The sequence below is a fragment of the Solea solea genome, chromosome 9 (genome assembly GCF_958295425.1).
Source record: "Solea solea chromosome 9, fSolSol10.1, whole genome shotgun sequence".
Taxonomy (NCBI): Eukaryota; Metazoa; Chordata; class Actinopteri; order Pleuronectiformes; family Soleidae; genus Solea; species Solea solea.
The window spans coordinates 2,454,851-2,481,456 of NC_081142.1; the positions used below are offsets into that span (position 1 = coordinate 2,454,851).

General features: G+C 37.4%; 2 protein-coding genes across 4 annotated transcripts in view; both read left to right on the forward strand.

Annotated features, from left to right (window-relative positions):
* Positions 1-799: 799 nt before the first annotated feature.
* Positions 800-22,390, forward strand: slco2a1 (solute carrier organic anion transporter family, member 2A1). Its single transcript, XM_058639408.1, has 14 exons — positions 800-1,062; positions 7,795-7,932; positions 9,020-9,182; positions 9,721-9,933; positions 10,890-10,988; positions 11,073-11,212; positions 14,103-14,175; positions 14,309-14,473; positions 14,944-15,148; positions 16,739-16,886; positions 19,645-19,808; positions 20,281-20,345; positions 20,750-20,870; positions 21,511-22,390. Exons 1-14 carry the CDS (start codon positions 1,027-1,029, stop codon positions 21,629-21,631), a joined length of 1,851 nt encoding a protein of 616 aa, XP_058495391.1. The 5' UTR covers positions 800-1,026; the 3' UTR covers positions 21,632-22,390.
* A 1,984-nt stretch (positions 22,391-24,374) lies between these two features.
* Positions 24,375-26,606, forward strand: part of rab6ba (RAB6B, member RAS oncogene family a) — a 46,811-nt gene continuing 44,579 nt past the window's right edge. The window contains exon 1 of one of the 3 annotated variants that reach the window (XM_058638942.1): positions 24,375-24,762. In XM_058638942.1, the coding sequence (XP_058494925.1) occupies positions 24,693-24,762 (70 nt within the window). In that variant the 5' untranslated portion in view covers positions 24,375-24,692. The remainder of the gene's footprint in view (positions 24,763-26,606) is intronic. The other 2 variants (XM_058638943.1, XM_058638944.1) reach the window with 2 other exon arrangements.

Here is a 26,606-nt window from a genome sequence, read left to right on the forward strand (position 1 = left end):
TAATAATAATAATAAAAAAGTGTACATAATACATTTCAGGATTAAACCTGGACCTGTACTGAAAAACACAAGTTCAGTTTTCCCCTCTGACATTTTAACTTTATTTAATGCACAACTTCAATCAGTATTTTTTATTTTACCTACATATTTAACCACAGTTTCTAATGTATTTTAACATCATCTGTATTTATATATCTCTTTTATATCCTCTTAGACAATCATTACTTTTATTTTATTAACTTTTCAAGTTTGTTTTTGGATTTATTTATATTTAAATATAAATAATCACTTATTTTATAGAGGATAGATCGATAAATAGATGTATTTCCTTTTATAAATATAAAAAACTACATGTTTTATATGTTCTTTCTTTCTTTCTTTCTTTCTTTCTTTCTTTCTTTCTATATCTATATTTCTTATAGCTGTTCTTTTGTGCCTGTCATTGTATTCAGGTTTCATTTATGTATTAATGATTCGCTTCATTAACATTTATTGTTCATAAACGTGTTTTTTGTCCTTGTATATGAATAATATTCTCTTCTTGTTTTCTCTGTCAAAGTCATTTGTAAACGTCTGTTCTTAACACTGTTGTATAAACATGTTTTTATTATGATTCATAGTTAATTATTGTTATGATAAACTGCCATAAATCAAACGTCTCCACAGTGTGTGTGTGTGTGTTTATTTCACCACGAGCTCGCTGGTCTCGCGCTCGTAGGTGAAGAAAGTTGCGCAGGTTCGCGCGTGACTCAGCCAATCAGCGCGAGACTCTGTGTCCCCAATTCACAACTTTTCGAAAACATTCACGCATGTACGAAGTGTGGGCTGAGTGAGTCCCACTTACATCACCACGCCGGCTGTGATAAAACAGCGCAGCAGCAGCAGCAGCTCACCGTGGGGGGGAAACACACACTCACACACACTCACACACACACACCCTCGAGAGGCTGCATTTTTCCTCATCCACGAGCCCTGCGAGGACACGAGGAGGACACGAGCTGTGGACATACATTGACGCCAGGAGCGATGAAGGAAGCAAGGAGTGTGCGCTGCAGCATTAAGGTAAGAAGAAAAGCATCATATTTACTTTATTAACCTGCTGCACCTTCTTTTAAACTCTCTGTTTCACTACATTAATCATTCTATTCTATTATATTATATATTATTATTATTATTATTATTATTATTATTATTATTATTAATAACACAAGCTATGAATAGAAATGTTTCCAGGGTTGTCTTTATTTTTTTTATTTTCTAATAATCAATTATTTTCACATGTTCATCTGTACATGTTTAATATTTTTATATAAACTCTTAAAGTGTGATTGTAGAACTCAAGATGAGTTATAGAAAAGTATAAGAAAAGTATAAGAATATCCAAAATAAAGAAGCTGGAAAGCAGCAGCAATCTCTCAGTTTTTCAGGTGGTCTTTCCTGCTTCAGATGGAGTTTTAAATCTTTCAGTCCGTCAGTCAAATGTGTTTTTGCTTTGGTTTGACGACCGGTGTGAATTTAGAATTTTGCTGCTCTGATATTCTAACTGTCAGTGAGTTAAAACATGAGCAAATCAAAGCTCAGTGTAAGGCAACAATGGAAGAGGAGCGAGAAACAGTGAGTAACAGTGAGACCAAGCTCATGCATGTTGCAAAAACAAAGTGTGAAATGACGCGTCCTTCTTTCTTAGAATGAAGTGTGACTAATGTTCATTCTGTCAGTTTGGAGGAGACTTGACGTAACTTTGTCATTTCCACAAGATTTATTGGAAAAAGATCTTTACAGTGTTTACGCTCTGTGTTCTCACACATGGTGGTAGGTCCAGCTTCTTCATACCTTTATTTTCAGTCTTTACTTTACTTTAAAGCCCCCCCCCCCCATCACCACCACCACCACCACCACCACCACCATGGTGAAACCAAGATGTACAAATATAGAGCTCGAGGGTGGAGGACAGTCCATCTTATAGCCGTCGTGAACATTTCGTTTAAGAGCTCAGCATGAACTTAAGCCCACCCTTCACAGTATGATGAAGGGAGTAGTTTGGAATAAGCAGCAGCAGGTAGTGTGTGTGTGTGTGTGTGTGTGTGTCAGTGTGGTATTTCTGCTCTAAGTCTTTACTACTGTACTCAGGAGCCATAGCAGAGGATTTACACCGCGTCAAACAGTAAAGCCAGAGCTCCTGCCCTCACGTCTCACAACTGCAAATAAAGAGTTAGAAAACTGGCGCGGATCCCTTTCCCATAAAACCCAATCACTGTGTGCTCAGCAGAGCCAGCTGGTCAACAAAGGTTTACTGGAAGAAATCCTGTGCATCCATCTTTTCTTGACAGTGGTACACACTGTACAAGGCTTAATTCTCACATGTGCTCGGATTCATCAGGATGCACTGTTTGTTTTTTCATAACTTTCAACTTATCTAGCGTGGACTACACTTCGTCTGGCCTGCACCTGGTTTACGCCGTTTAAATCTCTTTAGGGATATCTGTCAAAATCCGAGCCAAGTTTCTGCTCAAGGGCACGTACTATCCATTTCCCGCCCAGTGGACTGATGTTTATTGAAAGCCCGCATTTCCCGACAAGCTCCCGCTTCTCCCCGAGCCTCGTTGCACCTGAACGCACGGTTCATGATTGTTGCAGAGTTCACGAGGTCCAGGGAAATAAATATTTTCACTTTATTGTTGACGGACTGTTGAGAAGATTGAAGATGGTTCTTTCATGTTTGTTGAATGTGAATATGGTTATTTTAGCACCAAACTTGCAAAGCTGGAAGGAAACTAAATTCCCAACACTTGCAGATCAGTATTACAGGTCCAGCTTTTATTGGCAGAAACTGGATATAGAGACAATCTGTATGTTTGTATAGGTGTGTAATAGTTTTAAATCAAACTTGTTTGGTTTCTGTAGTTCTGAAAATGTATTTTAGTAGGACTTAAGGCAAAGGCCTTGCTTTAGAGAGGCCGCCATCTTGTGGCGCCATGTTTCTAGAGCAGCACGAAAGGACAAACCCGCTTCAACATGCATTTTTCATTTTGAAGCTTTAAAACATTTAAACCTTTAAAACATTATTACTTCTTTGTTTAATCTGAGTAAACGTTGCCTGTAACTCAGAGTAAGAAATGTTCACAAAAAGCTGCCATTAGTTGTGATGTTAGCTGACATTTCTGAAGGTAACTTAAGTTAATTTAAGTCATACTGAGTTTCATATTAAATACATTGGTTAAAAAAGTTAATATTATCTTTTCTCTCTGCTTCGTATTTACTTTGTATTACTAATTCTAATTATTTTATAGAAATGGGACAGCTCATGACCTGGTGGAAAGGGAACTTGGCTTGTAACCAAAGGGTTGACGGTGTGAATAATGAAAGGTCAAGGGTTGGGTTACCTCTGAGCAAGGCCCCCAATCCCCATTGCTCCCCATTAATGGGATTAATTGGAGACTCTAAATTGACCCCAGCGTCGGGGGCCCACATCCATTGTACTCCCACTGCCGGTCTCAAGCCAAAAGATAAAAGGGAGGGTTTTGTCAGGGCGTGCAAATCTCAACTACTTGGATCACTGAGTAGGTGATCCACTGTGGCGACCCCGACAGACGGACAACCATTTATTTTCCTCAGCAGAAGCACATTTCAAATCTTTTATGTTTCACTTTAACTTTGACAATTTCACCAAATCCACCAATTATCCAAATTAAGAAAAAGTAGCTCAAATGCAGATAGAGAATAAACACAGAGATATAACCAAAAACTTTTATTTACCGACATTTATTAAAAGTGTTGAGCTTTTGCTTTTGTTTGAAGAACAAAAAAGTGGCAGCAATCTCAATGAAAACTTTAGCTAACCTGTAGGCTAGCATGCTACAGTATTAGCCTGTGTTGTGTTCACGTTGCTCCTGCCAAACATAGACAATATAGATAAATATATAAATATATATAAATATAGACACCTATAACAACGTTTTTTTTCAAATTGTTCATATTATTTATGGATTAAATGTACAATCATAGTGTTTCTTTGAGGTGCAGTGTGCTGGTTCCCTTTAGCTAAGCTAAGCTAACCATGTCCTAGCTGTAGCCTTAAATTTAACAGTGAAAACGTACTAACTTCCTCAGGTTAGTGAACAATATTGAGCTAATTAAATAAGCCTAATATTTTATTCATATTTAGCTTAGCCAAAACAGTTGGGTGACGCATGAGGCTGGAAGAAAGTAGGTGTAATATTAAATAAAAATGCCCCGCTTGTCAACTTTCTATGGAATAATATGTTTGAAATGTGATATTATAAAATATGTAAAGTTAGCTTCATAACAGGTGATAACTTCAGCAGTGACAGATGACGTAGTTATGCCTGTTATGCTGTAGCTATGAGGTTTGTGTATGTTTATGTTTTGTTGTTAATGTCTCACCCCAGAGTCGACCCAAGGCACAAGGAAATGAAGCAGCTGCTTAGAGATATTTATAAATAGTAATAGTTATAATAGTGTTTATCTTTTCTAAGACATTGAACTGGTTAACGTTTCATTCAGGTTCAGTATCTCCACACTTAGTGCTTCACTTTGAATACAAAAAGAAAACTAAATACTTTTGTTTGCCCTCTAAGGTTAAAAAAACAAGAGTGACACTAGTTGGTGTAAATAGCAAAACTATAATTAATGCAATTTAAAGTGTTACATTGTTATCAATAATAGTCAAGCACCGGCTACTCTGAGGTGCTTTGGCCCCCCAAATCAAATTCAGCTTAGGGGCCACATAAAGGCTTGAGCCGGCACTGTCACACCCCTTCTCAGTGAATACGTGACCGAGCACATTAACAAAAAAATTCTATTCTATTGTCCAGCAAAACTGTTTGTTTGTGTCACAATGAAGGGAGGTGAATCTGTGGCTGGGCTTTCATACACTTCGCTTTTCCTTCTTTAGCTTTTGTTTTTTTTAAACAGGTGGGTCAGACAATGTTTTTATCAAATATATATATATATATATATATATATATATATATATATATATATATATGTGTGTAAAAAAAGGAAGAAGCCATTTCCTCATGGAAAATCATCCATGAAAATCTAGCGCTAAAGTAAAAGTATTTGACATTCATGTGTGAACTTCCCGTGATTCTTCCCCTCACAGCGGGACAGAAGGCTGGGACAATAATGTCCAGACAGAAGCAGCTGACAGTATTCAAAAAGGATACATTTGAAGAAAATCCATGGAGAATCCAACTCAGGGGAACCACTTCCCTGCTCTCTAACATCAAATACGCTTAAATCTCTTGTATTAACAGTGTGGATAAATAGTAAATCCCTTTGTTTCAGTGTGAAACATACTGTTGGCACATTGCAGCACCCGCTCCCAATTATATCTGCTGCTCGACAGCTTGTAATACTGCATGAATAATGACCCGGTGTGAAGAACTCCCTTTCCCCCCCTACGTCTGAGGTTAAAGGTGACTTTGTGCACTATAATGGATTATGTGTTGCAAAAAATGACTTTTCAGTGTTGAAGCCAAATTGTCAGAAAGCCAAAGATTTGTCTTGTCAGAATTATGAACTCCGACTTTGTTAAAGCCTAAGTGGCTTTTAAGTTGACCTTAATGATCATATAATAACTTTATTGATATAAATCTCAAGTGAAATAAAGTCTTTGTTTGTCCAAGCAACAGGGTCCTCAATCTTGTAGATAATTTTAGCTTATTGGAATAAAAAAAGGAGGAGATAAAATATTGACAACAGTATAAAAGCATCTTTTGTGCGTGCTCAAAAACTGAAAAGCCAAGCTTTAATAAGAGCATTAGTTGTTCGGACTTGAACCCACAGATTATTCTCCCTCAGCGAAGCTGGCAGGCCGCAAACAAACTGAAAGCTTGAATTTATAACTGTTTTCATAGCAATTTACTCCTAATCTCCACACATCTCTTGAGCGTCATTGGTGCGTTCATGGACCCCCAAGCGAATAAAGCAATGTACAAGGAGTCACATGGGCGTCTCTGAAAGCCTCCTGACACACGAGCGGGCGAGTGGCTCTGAGTTCATCCAGCGGCTGACTCTGATCTTTCCACATCCTGATGTGTGAAGACAAAAAAGCCATGGGACAAATGAGTTGATGACACATTATCTGTGGTTGAGATATATCGTCCCATAAACATCAACGAGTCACACTTTCATCTTCAGGAGTTTTAAGCTTCTATAGCGTTTTATTGCTTAGCCTTAAAGGGATAGGCCAGGTTTTTTGAAGTGTGGTTATACTGACTTTACCTGTGATACCCTCAGGGTTCTGCCATCGCTGTGAACCAGCCTGAGACGCAGATGTTTGCCCATAAAAACTCATTTTAGTCACGAAACAAAGGGGTCACCTACTATTTTATACACCTGCATATGTTTGCCACTCTTTTCCCTTTGGAAACTGACGTTTAAATGTCACTTAAACCATTCACTCCCTGCACAAAGTCTGAGGGACATTAACTAACCGAATGACGGAGCAGCAGACCAGCAGCCCCCTGTGTTTCTGATGCTTAAAAAGTCAAGTTTCTCTATGGACTTTGGTGTGGGAGAGTGAGATGGTTACCAACTTCAGTTTCCAGTTGAAAAGGGCTGTCTGATGGTGAGGAGAGGAGGTGATGTTATTTCTTAGATAGCATCGACTTAAGCAGGAGTAGATTTGATTTTTTGTGTGAGCCTTTTGTTAAAAGGCCATGTTTTCTGTGAGAGTGAGCATTTGTGCCTCAGGGTGGTTTCGAGCAAGCAAATCAGGGCTGACACATTTTCTTTAAAAAACCTGAACTATCTCTTTAATATATCATCATTTAAAAAAAAATTTTTTTTATCAAATGCAAATAAAAAAGTATATTATTTTGCTGGTTATTTCCCTCCATTATTTGATTGATTGTTTAGTTTGTAAAAAAGTACACAGTGAGAAAAGCCTTCAAACACACACACACACACACACACACTGTTGTCTTTACTGCAGCCAGTGTCACGAGCAGCAAGGGTTTTCGGGAACGTCGCGTACGTCAGAGATCTTTGTACGTCACAATAAAATGATGCATTGCATCTGCAGCTGCTGAGTTGTAGATAGTATATTTACAAATCAGACAGATGTCTTTGTTGACTGCTGGGGACTCCCCGGTTATTTAAAGCATGAGGTCTTGTGCTGTTGTCAAAGTCTCATGAATCAATGTGTAAATGTGTGTGAAATCACTTGGGGAGGGTTTGTCAGAATGTTAATGCTTGTGGTGATTGTGAGGGGCCTCTGTCCCGTTCACAACATCTATGGAGAATAACTCATCCATGATTCATGACCGATAATGGACGAGTGTGGTCCACTCTCTTGGGTGATGGTGTGTTTGTGGAGCAGCTGTTTGGTTTCTCCTTGTTGAGGCACATGTAGGTATATCCAGTCTCTATTTGGGTGAACTAACAGTCACTTGGCTTTGTGCCATGTTTGAAAACTAATGGCCACATATGGGATGTAGGTATGGCTTCTCTGAATTAAAACGTGTTCCTTGAAGCAATTTAGTACTCTCAGGAGGAATATGTTTTATGGTTACCTCCAAGTGAGTCCAGCCAAATGTCTCTCGCAGCTGATTGTACAAAATACCCCGTTGACATTTATGACTATAAGCTATTGTAGGTCCCATTTCATCACAGTTTAAAAAAAAACCAAAAATGATGTCGAGCAGACTGGATCGTCTTTGTGCTTCAGCACTTTTTTTAATAGGGTTCTAAATCATTAGACTTATTTTCCGTGTGTGCAGCTACATGATGCCACGATCCGATTTCTCTGCTGTCTGTCTTTCTTAGCTGTTCGTCCTGTGCCACGGCCTCCTGCAGTTGTCTCAGCTGCTGTACAGCTCTTACTTCAAGAGCACCATCACCACAATCGAGAGACGCTATGGCCTGAGCAGCTACTCCTCTGGAACCATTTCCTCTCTCCACGAGGTAGGAGCCAACAATAACATGCCCTTAGATCACGATAGCTTTATTTCAAGGATACCAGTGACAAAGGAGGAATTGCAGAATAAGCAACATGTCAGAACTATACTTCCTCAGAATTCAAGCAGGACACAAGTGTTTTTGGAACAATTTTATTACAGATATGGGGATCGGGAGTAATGAAGGAATGTTCTGTACATGCGCGTCATAAATCATGTTGGATTTTTTATGCTCAAGTGGGATTTAAATGCATCCCATGAATAACATGTTTTCCAGTTTATTAGGTTTCAGGTATCCGTGGCCACAGGTCACTTTAGACACAAATAAATCATTGTGTTTACATTTAGTTCCTTAGCAGTAGAGCCCAGGCAGGAAGTGTCACAAAACAATTTATAATATCAAAATAATCAATGTTTAACGATATATACTAATGTTTATTCAATGTGCAACCACACTTTAATGTATAACACATCATTTAAAGGTTTTACCTCAGATTTGTTAAATGTTTAAATGGTTTCATCAACTGAAACTCAGATGTAAAATTCTACCTTAAAGGTATTTTTTGTACATTATTATTGTGTTAACCTTCATGGACATAGAGCCGAGCCATACTTTACATTTCAGAAGATACCTGGACATGATCAAAATTGCACATTGCAACCAACTAAATTCCTTTAGCCTGACTCTCCCCATCCAAATATGAGAAAGTCCTGTGGAATTCAAATAGCATACAATCCTGAACGTCCCTCCTTATACCCAGGGTTTGTTTTATCCACTCTGTACAAACATGGCAGTACAAAATGATGCATTAATTCTGAAGTTATTAAAACAAAACAGTTCTTAATTTCAGGTGATAATTGATTCATTGAAGATCCCAGTAGATCCCCTTAAATATTACACACTCCACCTTTAAGCTACTATAGAGACAGATAATACTTTCAAGAAGTGGTAGAGATGAAAATAGAGCAAAAAGCCCAGTGAATATTGTCCTTACCTTCCTGCAAATGTATATACTAAGTATGAATGGAATTGTTTGAAAAGTGTGATGATAACAAATCACTGGATCCTGTTTAAACCTGTTTTTGTCTCTTAGATCAGTAACAGCATCCTGATCGTGTTTGTGAGCTACTTTGGAAATCGGGTCCATCGTCCCCGCGTCATCGGAATTGGCGGAATATTGATGGCCATCAGTGCCATGATCCTGACCTTACCTCACTTCGTATCCCAGCCCTACGAATACGACTCCGTTTTACACAGTAAGACCCTCGGCCACAAGGCCTCTCTATTTCCACCGGCTCTACTGTGACAGCTAATGTGACTCAGGCCAGAGCAGGGGACTCATAAACGTAGAAATATGTCAGGGCAGTTTATGAGACTTTACCTAAGGGTTTGTCTGCAGCCGTTTTGAGCAAAGACTCCACAGCAGTCAGCAGGGGTCAAACTAGTATCTGGTGTTTGGCTCGCTTGTGTATTAAGGAATCATGCTGGAGCTCTCCAGCTGAACTTCTGCATAAATCTCAAGGAAATTCATAATCTCTGTGCACTCACTAAAAGCTAAGGAGATTAGAAATACCCCCTGGGCTTTTCATTTGAAATAACAAACTCCCTCTTCCTTTAAGTACTTTACTTTGCCCCAGTTCCTCGGCGTCCCACTGTTTTTACAGTGAAAAACTTTCAGGAAATGAAACTAGTTGGCTATTGATTCACTGCCTCATCATCTACTCTGCCTTTGTTGTCTTTTCCTCCCTGTCTCTCCCTGTCTCTCCCCGTCCTTGACCACCTCCTGTGATCCAGATCGCCAAGATATTTGCAACCTGCATCAGAACTCGAGCGACACTGAGTCATGTGGACGCGACGAGACCCGGCGTCTGACCGACACCAACAACCTGTGGATGCTCATGGCCACTGCTCAGCTGCTGTTTGGCGTGGGCTCGGTGCCGATTCAGCCCTTTGGGATTTCCTACATTGATGATTTTGCAGGACCTGGAAACTCCGCTGTTTACATAGGTGAATGTCTGTTCAGATGCTGATTGATTTGCTCAGATAAAGACAAATGTAGTCTTCTGGTTGCAAAACAAACACCCATTGCAAAGCGTTGAGATTTACACCTGTAACCAGACACATTGGTGTTCACACATATGTGCCGTGCTTTATCGTCTCTCTTCCTCCGAATGGGAACATGATTTACAAAATTGACGCCATGTTCTTTTAAAAAGAACTGAGACTGTTTAACTAAATGTAGTCATAAAACAGTGGATTTAAGTGCTAATTTTGTCCATCTTCCTCTGCTTCACTTTCACGTCACCTTTAATATTCTCTGCATGGTTATACGAGGTGATTCTGCAAGTGTACGTGTTTAAAAGCTCTTAAACCATCAAGTGTAAATGTTCTTAACACTTCACCTCATTTGTAAAGTTGACTGGTTTTCATAAACGGAGGTTAAACGTTTTCACATGAGAGAGACAGAAGAACTGATGTCAGTTATTTGACTAGAACTCTGTTGCTAATAGATAACTTCACACCTAAGCACACTTTAAAAAGTGTTTCTAATTCTAAGCCCTCTTTTTCTATATGCTGTTAAAGAAAGCAGCTTTCCACCACTCTAATAACAACATGCAATAAAAGAAGACTAATAAATGAGTGCACACTTTTATTAGTTTTATTTGGAATGTTAACATAAAATCGCTTAACTTGATTATTTTTTTTCACAGTTGGGGAGCAGTAAGGGAAAAACAATAAAGTTGATTGGTTTTTTCTGTGTACATTCAGAACACTGTGTTCTCAGTGCTTTGCTCATGTTCAAAGAAAGGAAAAGAAGAAGAAGAAAGAAAGTCAGCTTCCACGTAATCTTAAATAAACCCACTCAGATGGTGGAAGTGAAGTGTAAATAACTACTCTTTGTGGAATTGGAGTGCTCAATATCACATCACTTGAGAAACTCAAGGCCTTCTTATCATTCACAGCCATCCTGTTTGCCGTATCTGTTTTTGGACCTGCCATTGGCTTCCTGATGGGCTCAGTCATTCTGCGGATCTATGTGGATGTGGATAAATTTGGTTTTGGTAAGGATGAGTTCTTAAAAGACATTACAAACTTCACTGTTGTGTTTAGTGATTCAGTATTCACACGGCTCTTTTTGTCTGCAGGGGTCGAACAGGAGCTGAGGCCCGGTGATCCTCGCTGGGTCGGGGCCTGGTGGATGGGTCTGCTCATCACCGCCGGCTGTCTTGCCCTCACCTCCATCCCCTACTTCTTTTTCCCTCGCAGAATGCCAAGAGAAAACAATGTAAGTCAAGCTCACAGGGATCTTAAGTATAACCCATGTTTAATGACTTTGATTAGAGGAATTATGAACTGAAAAATTGTAAGAGCAACTGTGATAATGCTCGACTTTAATATGTCTTTCTTGTTTTCCTGACATCTACTGGCTTAACATTAGTTTTGCAAGTCCACTTCATAGATACAAAGATAGATAAGATGAGATGAGATAGATAAGATATCTCTTTCCCTTGCCTCTTCGTCTTCCATTCCTCCTATCCTCTCTTAAAACACAGTTTACAGACTTTGATTAATCCTCCTATTCTTTCATTCATTCATTCATTTCACTCCTCAATTCACTCCTTTTATCCATATCAGGCATATATGTTTGTATTACTAAACCATAGACACTAAATTCTGAAAACCTTTCCGTAAATAAAACATACCAGAACATGCGGGTGATGTTCACAACATCTATTTATTTAAATATTGTGTCCATATTTTAAAAAAACAAAAAAAATGTTTTACTTGTGTTACACATTTTGCCACATTTTTAGATTATAATATATAATCTAAAATATTTTATTTGGTGTCCTTCTATTATGCTGTCCTTCAGGACACAGATGTGGCAAGAATCCTAACCAACCCTAACCCTAACCATAACCTTAACAGTAAAAACTCTGCCAGTCCTCAAAATAGTAAAATTAAGAGAAACTATACTGTTCTAGAGTATATACAGTCTAGATCAAGACTATTGCTCTACAGGGAGTTCATCCACCATATGTTTGTTGAACCACATTCCAGCTTTGTCCTGTAGTTGACCTGCAAAAAATATGTATGTGATAAGAGACCATATAACTTCCTCCCTTTTATAGTCAAATAACATCATTATCAACAAGCGAGTGATTGTGAAAACAAAGTCGGCCTCACAGGCACAGACATGACCCAGTGAGCATAAAGGCACACTTTTCCAAAGACCTCAGTTGTTGGAAAATTGTAACCCTTTACTTAAGAGAATTTTCCAGTCAATGTCAGAAAAGAAGCAAAGCATTATCCTGACAAATCTGAAAGTACATGATGCAAGTGATGGTGGGTTTGTAGCTATATTCCAAAACAAACAGGAGACAATCTAAACCAGACTGAAACCATGAATAAACAATATATCAATTTTACTCTATTACGTTCACCACTGATTCCCAATTGGGGATAATTTAATGGAAGTTTGGAGTTCTTTTTGTTAGTTTGTTTGCTTTGTGGTTGAGACTGTCTGTCAGCTACATATTACATTGAGGCTAACAGTGTTAAAATAATTAGCTAAAAGCCCATCATATTAAGCTGTATTTAGTTTAAAGTAATTCATGAATAGTTGAGATATAAATATGAGCATGACTTTCAGGTTGAGGAAGCCACAAAAAACTCTCAGGAGAATTCATGTAAACTCCATGCTACTTAGCTAGCATTGAAGCTAACATACGTAAAATAGCTTAAAGTAACCAACACATCATATTAAGCTTAATTTAGTTTAAAGTAATTATAAATGGTTGAAATAGCAACATTTTGTGAAGTTTCAGGTTGAGGAAGCCACAAAAAACTCTCAGGAGAATTCATGTAAACTCCATGCTACTTAGCTAGCATTGAAGCTAAAATAGCTAAGTAACAAGCACTTATATCTAACTAAAAGTGATTGCTAAATAGTTGAATTAGCTATAGGTTGAAAAGTCTTTGAAATTGTTAGCTGAAAGCATTTGCTTGCTGAATTTACATTGCTATGGTAGGTAAACATTGAAATATAAAAAAATAAAAAAAGTGGCACGATTTATTTGATATAAATGTATACATGTAAAATACAAATATTTTAATTAATAGATTGTGTTTTTATTGTAACACATAAAGTATATGACCACTTCACCAATTCAATTATTAACACACATACAGCTGAAATAATGAGCTTTATGTAATAGCTTATGGCTTTCAGAGCTGAACATAATTATTTAATTAAATAATATGAATGCAAATGTGAACAAACATTTCACTAAATTATAACTGTAATAAACATTCCTTTTATCATATCCACCCTAAATCAACTTGACTTACTTAGAATAGAACCAGGGCTGTTGATAAAAAGCATCAATCATGTACATTCATATTTTTTGTTTTAGGAAAATATTAAATTTCCTATTATCATGTGGACATGCATTAATAACATGTGGGAATGAGGTACAAAACTCGTGACGGCGCATTAATAACGCGTGAGAACAAGGTACATAACTCATGACCACGCATTAATAATGCGTTATTATTTTTTCTCACAGTTGTCACCTCCCAGGCTCTGTACAAATCTAAATTAAGAGCATGAATTTAAGTATTAAGAAGCCACTGACAAACTCTAGAGAGACTTAATGTACACATAAATCTGTCAGTGTGGTGTTTGTTATCTTTGGATGGTTTTGAAAGACATGAACAATGTAAAGCCTACACAGAACTGCCAGATAGGTGGAGACTTAAACAAGAATGAATGTAGAATGAGGTGGAAAAAGCCCCCATGTTAATTACATGCCTAACTAGAGAAAGCACTCAGAGAGCCTCCTCCAAGGCCGCTTAGTTTCTCACAGTATCAATATACTCACCTACTTTGGAAGGTTAACAATTGTGTTACAAAAATACAGATCCATATCTGGATGAACACCAAAATCTAATAACGTCTTCCTCGAGTCGTAACCTACTTTCCCAGAAAATATCGTCTATATCCATTACTTTTGAGTTACGCCGCTCACAGACACATGGATAGACAAACAGCAGCCAAAAACATGACTTCCTTGGTGGACGTATTAACTTTAAACTTCTCACAGCAAAGTGGATGTAGATTTATACATGTCACGCGCTGCTTGTAACAGTGTATGTGGGATTTCATTTCCCAGGTGATTGCAAGTGAAAGTGACATGAGCGTGGACTTAAAGAAGCCAGATACCTCTTTACTCGATTTCCTAAAAAGTAAGTTTTCAGATTAGATACATATGATAACATGGTTTTACATTGTTACTATGATCTGTAACAAATAAATGGACAGAGAGTCTCTCTGCTGGCACACAGATCAGTAAGTCTGTATGTGATTATGTCCCATCAGTGTTTCCCAGGATGTTTGTCCATCTCCTGTTGAGCCCTCTCTTCCTGATGCTGATCCTGGCCCAGTGCTGCTTCTCCTCCGTGATTGCTGGTCTCTCGACGTTCCTGAGCAAGTATTTGGAGCGGCAGTACAGCGCTTCGCCTGCCTACAGCAGCTTGCTCTTTGGTAAGTGCTGAAAGAAAGCAAATATGAAGATGGGGCTTAAGGAGAAGATCCTACCACAAATCACATTAAACCTTGGCTCTGTGTCAACTTGTTGCTAAATAATTCAAGTCAGAATGTACAGAATGGTATATATTAAACCGTTGTTATAAACTCTCTTGAGGTGAAATGAAACAGTCTGTAAAAACAATTTAATGGGCGCTCTGGTATCAGCCCAGTTGCACGACGGCTTCTTTCCAAAGAGTAAATTAGGTTTGTGCTGTCATCTTTACTTACATTAAGAGTTTATTTGGGTTTAAGTTTGCCCTTTTGCAACAATCAATTTATTTTCAGGCTACTTTCTGTCATGGATCAACTTACCAATAAAATGAAATAGCACATTAGATTTATGAAAGCCCCCTTTGGACATCCTTAGTAGACAATAAAGGCTGTTTTTTTTACTCGGAGATAACTCATCTGTTTATGGTTCCCAGGTGCTTTGATTCTTCCAGCAGTAGCAGTGGGGATGCTGGTTGGCGGGGTCATCATGAAGAAGGCGGGTCTTTCTTTAAAGACCATCCCACGTTTCTCTGTGGTCATGCTCACCATATCCACTCTCCTCTGTATCCCGCTCTTCTTCATGGGCTGTCCCACCCATTCGGTCTCGGAGGTCAATCACAACCAAATTGTACAGGATGGGTGAGTGTGAACAGCCTGGTGTTTGCTTAGTTTGAGTCTTACAAACTTGTGCTTTTACAATATATTAACTAACAAACTATTATTTTCACAACAGATTAATCTGTCATTAATTTTCTCTCCACAAATGTCTTGTTTTGTCCACAAACCAAAGATATTCAGTTTACTGACATAGAGAAATCAGGAAATATTCTTATTTAAGACTCAAACCCAATTAAGTGGATTATCAAACTACAGCACTCGGCCACAACAATAACACTGCTCGTTTCCAATGAAGTCATGGAGAAGAAATAATAGTTCAAATATGTTTTATGTGGTCACATATTATTAATTAACCCCATTTAAATAGAGCACAGGCATACATGTACAATGCTCTGCTTTTTAAAACCTGATACCAGTTATGTAAAAAGTAATGATCAATTAATTGTTGCAGCACTAACTTTTGTTCATTAAAACAAATACTAATTTTTGCCATTTCTGAAACTCTATTTCTAGAGTCTCACAAACTTCATACATTTTGCGCATATCCGATATATTAAGGCTGCAACTAACTATTATTTTTTTATTATTAATGTGTAATTTTTTTTTTTTTCACAAATGTCTTGTTTTGTCCACAAACCAAAGATATTCGGTTTACTGACATAGAGGAGCAAAGAAATCTGAAAATAGTCATATTTAAGAAGCTGAAACCAATGAAGCCTTGGAGAAGAAATAATAGTTCAATTAATTTTTAAATGCCGTTACAGATGATTATGAATGAACCCCATTAAAATACCACACACACACACACACACACACACACACTGCTCTGCCACAACATTACAAACCAGATCCCAGGTTTGTAAAAATTAATGATCAATTAATTGTTGCGACCCTAAAACCAGGGCAACCTTTGTTTTCAAAAATCATAATAATTGCCATTTCTGAGTTAGGGTTAGAAATGCCTTGTTGAACATCATCTATTTCATGGGCCACAGCACGCCTGATACCGTAGGCTATAATCTCATTACTGTGTCAGTGTGTGATTGAATTTATATGTAAATTACCACTTTAACTAACCAAGAATCAGGCTAAACTAAGCCAGGTTTCTATACATTTCCTCTTTTTTTTTTAAACCTGCAAAAACATCAAAAGGCATTCATGCTTGTGTTGCTTGTGTTTGTAGAAAACCAATTATAAACCTGATTATGTTCACTGATGGTGATAAATAGGCACGGAACTGTAGCCTGTTAACTCTAGCGATCTTTGACGTTCTATTGTATACGTTGATTATATAGAGATTTCTTTACGTAGTAACATTTATGTTCCATGAGGCCTAAAAACACACTGATAAAATCCATATAAATACAAGTATGTCACTTGGATGTTGGTGCTCAACTATAAAAAGAACAAAAAGACATTTTTTTTCTCCACCACCAAACTATCTGGAATGAGTTTAAATGTATGTATATATAAGACAAATTGCATTTACAATGGATTAAAAACCGCAGTATTTCATTACTTTGTGATTTTTATCAGAACATGTGAGACAAAAGGCTTTTGTTAGGCTCTTCAAACACAAATATCCTCTGCTTCTCTCTCTGCCCCCTGCAGGTCACTACCCAAGTGTTACTCCAACTGCTCCTGTCCTTCCAGCGCCTTCAACCCTGTGTGTGGTTCTGACAACATTGAGTACATTTCTCCTTGTCATGCGGGCTGTACCAACTTCACCAAAGACCCTGACAAAGGTCACCGGGTTCAGGTCAGTGTCAGCTTTAATCTGGGACAGCAGACAAGTGACAAGTGTCATCGCCCATAAGAATCTGAGCTCCTGTTCTGAAGCCTTGACATGGGTTATTTGACCGTCACCATGTCGAGGTTAGACTAACTAGTTAACTAGAAATATGTTACCTGCATCCAAGAATCTTTTGGATAATATCAGCTGTCAATCACATTGGTGTTTATCATAAATGTACACATAATTGTCATAACATAACAACATAATTAACGAAATTAACACAATGTCCCTGTGAAGAAGGCCATTAACGGTTTAGTAAAGTTAAAAATGAAGTGACACATATTTACCAAACTTCAATTCCACAACAAGCCGAGTCGCCCCCTGCTGGTTATCCAATATATTTGTTACGTCCTCTTTAGCCTCATCCAGCAAACTGCAGGTCTTCTTCCACTTTTTGACAAACAACCTAAGACTGCAAATAACAATAAATCTCAGAAACGATCAATCTTTAGATTATATCGGCCTGTTCGCTGTAAATCAATTTGTTGCTTTGTATATACAATGCAGAGACAGGTATGAAACGGTGGTCAGCAACATGCCCACTTGCATTAATATACGACCTGGAATATGAATTCAAATTTAGATTTTTTTTTTAAAATAAACATTTATTTAATGTATTTGCTTATATTTACAAAAAAGACAAAGTCGTGCAGAATTCAGTGCCTTTTATTCTGAAAAAGGACGAATCAGGTCAAAATCGGTTAAGACATGAGTATCAGTGTGTGGCAAAATGTTTTTTTAAAATCAACCATGGCACCTCTTAAATTTGCCATTTTTGTACAAGATTGAATAGTTTAGATTAGCAGAAAAAAGGTTAGTAGAAAAAAGATAAAGTTAAAGTTTTGCCAGACAAAGTTCTGATATTTTTGTCCCTTATTCAATTGCATTGCAAATTTACTTACCCCTGGTATATAATATCGATCAGTTTCACAGACAACAATATTTGTTTTATTTGTCAAAGATATTCAAAAAAACAGGGCAACATATTCACGATTAAGAATTTGAAATCACAGAACTTGTTTTTACTGTTAAATTCCCGCTAAAACCAATTTAATAGATTGTTGCCGCTCTACTGCAAACCACATACCCTCATAAAATATGGATAAAATAAGATATGACCGCATGTTTGTAAGCTGTAAAAACTGCACTCTCAGTTGCCCTTTTTTTAGCTTGGGTAATTTATGTAGCACTAGAATGAGATCATACGACAGGCCAAGCCATCTGTGAAATCTACATCTGATGCAAAGTAATCATGTAAGATAGGAATGCTAGATATTGTGTGTTTATTCAAAAGAAAAGCTGAATCTATAAGATTCAAGATCCAAGATCCAAGATGAGAGCATTTGTTTTTACAGCAGCTGATTGAAAACCATATCTAATCGTCTGGTATAATCTTGTATAATTTTCTCAGCGTGTGATGGTGAAGTTTCATGCATTTGATTGCACACGATCAGAAAATTAGCCTGTAAGGTTGTAATTAACCTTTAATTGTGCAGTCCGGGCAAAGAGAGCAGAGCCAGGAATAAATACTGCAAACAAAGTCTGTGTGGGGCTGCAACTACTTATTGATTCACTGATTATTATTATTATTGTTATTATTTTTTTTATTTCAACGAATGAAACAAGTTCTCTGATTTTTTTCATCTTCTTAAATGTGAACTTTGTTTAATTTAACCAAACATAAATACAGGATTAAAACTGGATAAATTGGGTTTTTGGACGAAACAGCAGATCATTTCCAAGTTTGGGAAATGTAAATCAACATTTTCTGACATTATGTGGACCACACAAATAATTGATTTGTCAAGAAAATGATCGACAGATTAATCACCTATATAAATAATTCCTTTTTAATAATTAAAATTTTTTCACAGGGCAAAACAAAGCCATTCCCCCAGGCATCACCTATCCATACAAACACATTCAAAATTTGAATTATCAATGGCAAATGTAGTAAAAGAAACAAATCTGAAGACATGAGGAAGTGAGGAAACGTTATCTTAGATGAGGAATCACCAGAGTCTAAAATACCAACAAATTACCTAAACTTTGTGGTAACAAATAAATAGCAGTAATATAGTGAACAAAGTTAAGTTCATAACGCTGATAAAAAGGTGGTATTTTTATAACATGACTGCCTCACTTGAGAAGACCTGGTTTATGATTTTTTTTTAAACTCTAATAAAAATTAGTGAAAAGTAAATGGTGTTGCTTGAAGGACAAAGTGTAGATTTTCATGTCCTCCATTAACAAAATAAAAACCATGTATCATGAATTTTCTTAATTGATTATTTATCAATCTCAACTCAAGATTCACGAACATTAAACTTATAACACATAACCAACCAACTTAGTTTAATGACTAATATACTGGAGCTCCAACAAGGTTCACATTTTCACATCCTTCAAATTCAACAGAGACACTTTATTGATCTCTAGTGGTGAAACAAAGAATTACAGCAGCTTCACCGTCCATTTGTGACGTTGCACTCGTAAATCAAGACTGAAAAATGCAACAAATAACGTTGCAGTCACTTGTATGTTTGTGATTAACTGGCTTTTTCACCTTCAGTGGGAGCAGTATTGATGAATTCCAGGCATAAATGTATGCGTCAATGAACTGACTCACCAGATTTACTCACGAGGGCCTCACCTGGGACTCTGTTATTTAATTTTTTGATCAATAATCATTATAAATATGTGTTTTATGTATTTCTCACAGATGTACACCAACTGTAGGTGTGTATCTGGAAGCCAAAACCACGCCCGCCCGTCTCCCTGCCCAAACAGCTGCCCTCACTTACTTCTCCCCGTCATCATTGTCATCGCTCTGGCATCACTGATCGCCTGCTTCACCCATAACCCCATGTACATGATGGTGCTCAGGTAAGATGATTTTATATATATATATATACGTGTGTGTGTGTATGTATATGTGTGTACGTATATATATATATATATATATATATATTTTTTTTTTTTTATGTATATAATATTTGATAGCTGCAAAAGTGCCTTTGGAGGTTATGTCACAATCTGCCTGGATCTCCGAAACGATGGAGATCGTATGTGAATGTAGAAGGCTGTTATATATCTGCAAGCCTTAATCATATAAATAATATAAAATGTTATATAAGTTATGATAGTTATTTTAGCTCCACTACTTAATGTAGGGGAGCTAAAAAAAAAATGGAATGGAAAACTACAACCTGTGATATCTAATGAAATAAAGGATGTGTGACAGTTGTTTTAAACGTGAGGAATTTTTGAAATATGAGATCAAAAACACGTTGATACATTAAACCAACATGAAAATACAAATACTGACCTTTTACCTTTTTTACCCTCTTCATGTCAGATCTGTTCCCTCTGAAGAGAAGTCGTTTGCTATAGGAATCCAGTTCTTACTCATGAGAGTATTAGGTAAGTTGTCTTATTGATAGACGTTACTGTTATCATAGAGCTACAATGAAAATTTGACATTTTATTTGGGGTTATAATGCATTTTGTATTCATTGAAGAATTCTTAAAGATCAGTTCATTATTCTCTTGTTTTTGTTTCTTTTGGTATTTGTATTTATTTGCACAGACATAGCAAGATAAGAAGAGTAAACAACATTTCACAATAATGTGCTGAGTTTTGATATAAGTGCTCACAAAAAGGTTGTGAGTGAATTCTACTGCTGAAAAATTCCAGTCAATTATAATTAAATATATCTTTGAATTGCATTTGTTAATACAACGACATTTAATCAATATCGTGCATTTCATTAATCAGTGAATGTTGGATAAAGCTTGACCACGCTCTCTGTTTTCCCGCCTCTCAGCCTGGTTACCTGCACCAGCTCTGTTCGGGATGGCCATTGATACGTCGTGTATCTGGTGGAAGCAAGTGTGTGGAAAGAAGTATAGCTGTGGTTACTACGACAACGACATCTTGAGGAACCGGTAATGAAACGTGTCACTTATTTTTAGGCTTGGCAATAATTCAATATCAACATATCAGGACTGAACAATGAATTTAAATTTTATCGAAATCGCAACACAGGCTACTGCAATTTTCAATGTTTGTTAAAGCCAGAATGTGTATATGAATATAATTTTTATATTAATTATTCTGCAGACTGAAGAGGACATCTTTGTTACTCACAAATATTACACAGTAATCATTTTAAATATGTTTTTTGAATGATGTAAAAAGTACAGTTCCCTCTGATATCACGAATCATATCACAATCGCAATTCCTGTCAAAAATAATTAGATATTTATTCAAAATCGTTCAAGAAATATGACATAATTATTATATAATTATTATTATTATGACATAACAACATAACAAAGCTTTCACATACACACTGTTCAAACATTATTTGAGACAGAGCACATAATCACTATCAATAAAGTATCTTCTCTACATAAAGAAGCTTAAAACCACAATCTCAACCAGTAGCAAAATATCAGTCTTCATTTATTTGACATTTATTGCAATAATTATCATCATGGCCATGTCACCCAGCCCTAAATATCCTATTTAATCATGAGCAAAGTACCACATCACTGCTGACAGCCTCTCTTTGATTCCTGCAGGTACTTTGGCTTACAGGTGGGTTACAAGGTCATGGGCATCTTGCTGCTGATGATGCTGGGGTGGAAAGTGCAGCGGACCCAGGAGTACAGTCTGGAGAAGAGGCCTGAGGGACTGCTGTGATGCTGCTGATCGTCTCTCTTGATGGAAGCCTTGCTGGTTTCTGAAAGCTTTGCTGTGGCGTTAAACATTTCTGGAGAACAGAGTGCAGAGTGAGAGGAGAGAGAGCCTGTAACAGTGGGAGGAAGCCACAAGCCAAGACAGGCCTACACTGACCTCAACTTCTGTCGGCCCACTTCTCTATGTGGTGCTTCACTGGTTGGAGAAAAACATACATTTTCCATATGGGAACATTTTGGTTGTTTTAAAGCTAATGAACCCCTCATTTCTAGTTAAGAGAGGAGAGCTGCAACGCCTCTCTTGAATGGTACCTCACTATGTTTAATGTGGATTTAAAGACCGGGACAACAGTCTCACCAATGACAAAACAACATATTATCTTCATGTATCGGTGTTCCTATGAGGTAGGAACCTCTTTAGGTCTATCTTGTCTATCTTGCAATGGGAACATACACTGTAACTAAATATCTGTATAGCTTAATATTTAAGTTTATTTTATATATATATAAAAAAGTTTGTCTCATACACGGAGACATCTGTGATAACTTCTACACTTGTTTCATATAAAATCACATTTAACACTTGATTTCAACCCAATGCAAATGAAACTTCAAATATAAAGTATATACACTGTTATTCGTAATTTTAATTAACCATATGTATAATATCTTCTGGTGTAGTTATATAGTTGATATTAGACTGGAGTGCGTAGATGTGTAAGCATTAATGGCTAATGAATGAATAAACAAAAAGTACAATTAATCAGGTTAGCGTGATTTTTTTTATTATTATTGTTAATATATGTATACATTTTGTATTATTTACTTATTTTACTGGATGTCTTTGAGGCCAAATAACCAACCTGGCAAAGTGAGCAACCCCAAATAACCTAACACCAGGCCAGTTCTAATTCATTAACTTTTCATTTGTCATGGAATTTGCTCCACTAATGAGTTTCATTAGCTAAATCAGTTCATGTATTTTTATTCTATCTTGTGACCCTGTCTTGTAAAGGGACCTTGTATCAAAACTGTTTTTGCCCAATGCCTCTGGCCTCTTCAGTCCGTGCCTGGTACCCTTAGACGGATTAAGATTTTCTACTGCTAATTTGCACCTCACATCAATGACATAGTTGGTCATTGGTAGCAGTGCTTAAAGCTGTAGTATGTAGTTTTGGATAAAAACAAATTACAGTCATGGCTGAAACAGGGAAGGCGGAAGCATAACAGCTTTAGGTTAAGGAAGCAAACCTGGTTCTCTGAAACATGATTGAGGTAGCGAGATACCTCAATCACTATCTGTCAGGAGGTCTGGGTGAGTGGCGACAATAGCAGTATTTTGGTGAGAGAAGTTACACACTGGAGCTTTCATTTTAATTTGTGAGCAAAGTGAAATACTGCACTGGGGTAAAGTTGTAAAGATATTCACAGATTCCCTGAGCGACAACCTCATTTTCATTTTTAAAGAAGGTCTTTATGCACGGCAAGCTTCCACTGCAATGACACACAGAAACAAAAAGATCGAATCATGTCTTCATACTATATTTACACCATCTGCATTCTTCATAAACAGAAATGATTTAACATTAACGTTATACTACATCATTCGTGAATGGGGGCTCTGTCTGGGGGAGCGTTTAATCGTATACAGTGGCAATGCAAACCATTTATCCTGTCAAACTGCTGAAGGAGTCGGACTTTCCAGCAGTAGATTTCACTTCTGAATCGTTCTGTGAGCATTCTTGCTTAACTAGCACAATGTTGCTGTTGCGCCATGAGATTTGTTGTTTTATTTCTTAATCACTTTATTGGAACACATCCAGAAAATACAGGAAAAAAGCAGCTTTTACAGGTTAGAGCAGGGGTGTCAAACTCACTTTAGTTCAGGGGACACATACACACATACATTTGACCTCATTTGAGCCAAACCAGTACAATGACAGCATCATAACCTACAAACAAGAACCCTTTATTTGTTTCCCTTTATTTTACATTTAATGAAGTCTTTTTTTTTTTTACAAAACATATTATGAACAACCTGAAGAGAGAAATAATTGCAATTTACAAGTGCATTACAACTTAAAGGCACAAACCATTTAGTCACGGGCATCTGGAACTGAAAAATAATGTATTTCATAAATTTATCCTGTGGGCCGGATTAGACCCTCTGGTGGGCCGGTTCTGACCCGGGGGCGTATGTTTGACACCCCTGGGCTAAAGTGTTCAGTTGAACAATAGCATGTCCCTGGCTCTCTTGAACCTGGAATGGGACCCTAATTAATGTTACTGCTAAAACCTGTGTTTGTGTAGAAATACCTGCTGTGGAAAAGCCCTGAAAGACATGCTTATACATTATAGAATAGAATAGAAATACTTTATTCATCCCCAAGGGGAAATTGTTTTAACATAGCAGCAATACAACAAAAAATGTTGTATACATTTACTTACATACTTACATTTTGTATAAACATAAAATGTAAAATGTTAATATAAATACATGTTGTATGAGTAAAACTAATTCAAACACTTTTGTGTTAAACAAAGAAAAGAAGTTGACAGACCGATGAAGAACACTTGCCTGTCTGCCTCCTCCCTGTCTCCTCCAACACATATGACGTCATTTTGTATCGCGGCTGTCAGTTCGGCGGGGAAACGAGGAGAGGCCGCGCATGCGCAGAAACCCTCGGGTTAAAAAAAAAAGGAAAAGAGAATCACTCCAAGCGTCACGGACCGGTGCAGCAGCCGTGCGTTCACATCACACACACACACAGACACAGGCACCACACAGACAGACAGACAGAGAGCGAGACACACACACACACACAGACAGAGAGAGAGAGGGAGAGACTGGTACTGAAAAAGTGGAGCAGCATAACCACCCTTTTCCATCCTGCAGCCGAAGCAGCAGCATCATCCACCACCGACCAACAGCCAACTCAAGTGGGAACATCAGAAAGAAAGTGTGAGCTTAGACCAGACTGTCCTCCGGTGTCCACAGTCCCCCCTTCCTCCTCCTCCTCCTCTTCTTCCTCCTCCTCGTCCTCCTCCTCCTCCTCCTCAACAAAATGTCCGTGGGCAGTGACTTTGGGAATCCTTTAAGAAAATTCAAACTCGTCTTTCTGGGGGAACAGAGCGGTAAGAAGACACAGTTTATTTAAACTACTCTTGAAAAACAACAACAACAACAACAACAAAAAGTTGTTGTCTCGGGAAGTTGAACCCGTTGCACCTGCTGCTGCTGCCCGGTCAGCAAGTTCATCTGGTTGGAGACGTTAAGCTAGCTCCTGTCGGGGTTGTTGCTTCTTGTCTGAGTTACATGTTTTAAAGTGTCTTCTTCTTCTTCACTGACATGGTTGATGTTATACTGAGGAAGAAGAAGAAGAAGAGGAGGAGGAGGAGTGGTGTAATTCAATCAAATTACCAGCTTAAATGGCTTAGCACAATAGACTTCAGCGCAGCCCCTATTAAGTTTAATAGTACAATGCTAATAATGCTAATCCCCCACTTATTTTAATCTGAATTTTAATATGATGAATAGGATTATGTTTATCAGTTTATCGTGAATCATGTTGTGTCAGTGCAGCTCTGATTCAGCTCTGGTGCTGGGTGATGATGATGATGATGATGATGAAGTTGGTAAATATTCCTGTGTACTGACTTGAGAGACACACCCAGGCTGTCAGTGTGTGTGTGTGTGTGTGTGTGTGCTGTCCTGGTATTGTTCCATTCTGCCAGTTTGTGTGTTAGCATTGGAGAAAGAAAACATGTGAAATGTGGTAATGTTTAATATTGCAGTGACAATATGACGTGTGATGAATAATCAAAAATACTTAAAGGTCCATTTATTGGCAATAACTGAATATACTACAAACTAGTATGTTTGTATTAGGGTTTTGGTATTGGTCCGATACTGGTCACCTAAATATAATATAAATGGTTTACTGAGTGATAGTGTAAGCTAAAAAAACCAACCAACCAACAAACCCCCCCCCGGTATTGGACTAATATCAGAAGATTTGAATAATATTGGAGCCATTGTTTGTTTGTATAAGTCCATAACAATATAGTCTATAAAGCTTTAGAATAAGCTTTTTATAGGCAAGGGCCTTGATTTACAGAGGCTGCTATGTTGCACCGCCATGTTTCTACAGTAGCCTGAGCAGATAAACCAGCCAGATCACGTGTTAGCAGAAGCTTAGCTCACAAACGAAGAAGTACAAATATTCCACTCTAATTCCCAGACACACTTTGGTAACAGAGACCTCTGTTTGTTAAAATCTGCAGTCTCGCCATTAGATGTCACTAATTATATGTGACATCTAATAAGTATATGGTGTAAACTTTCTGCTTCGCTTTCTACAATAGCTTACACAGCAGACTGAGTAGCCTATGCAAACAACATAGTTTTATTCAAGAATATTGACCATTCTAATTTTCATTTTATCTGACCTAGTATAGCAGGTAATGTATATAGCAATATTGTGACAATTTATGTGTAAATAACCAGTGTCAGCCTATCAGCATACAGGCCTAACATTTCATTATTTGCACTCAGTGTTTATTTGTTAATTTTAATTCATAAATATTTATGTTGATAAAAATTACGCACTTTGTGCAAGTAATATGCAAGTAATGAAGTGAAATGGAGCGATTCATCTGCACTGATGTTTTTTTTATCCCATATTCCAAAGAAAACTACAATATAATAGGGATTTATTGATCCTAGTCTCGTGTGTTGCAGTCGTGATTTAAGGTTTTGGTGAACCTCAGAGGATTTTCAGATTTCAAAGTAGGCCCCGGTGCTCTTAAGTTTGGGAATGGCTGGTCTAACTAATCCTATTAGCCCACTAAGAAGTTGATAGATGAGGCATTGCAGATTGAGGCGGGGATTTAAGAGAAGTGTGCTAGGCTGCCATACTAGGAGAAAATTATAAAATAATAAAGAAAAACATTTATGGTAAGTTCTTGGCCAAACAAAG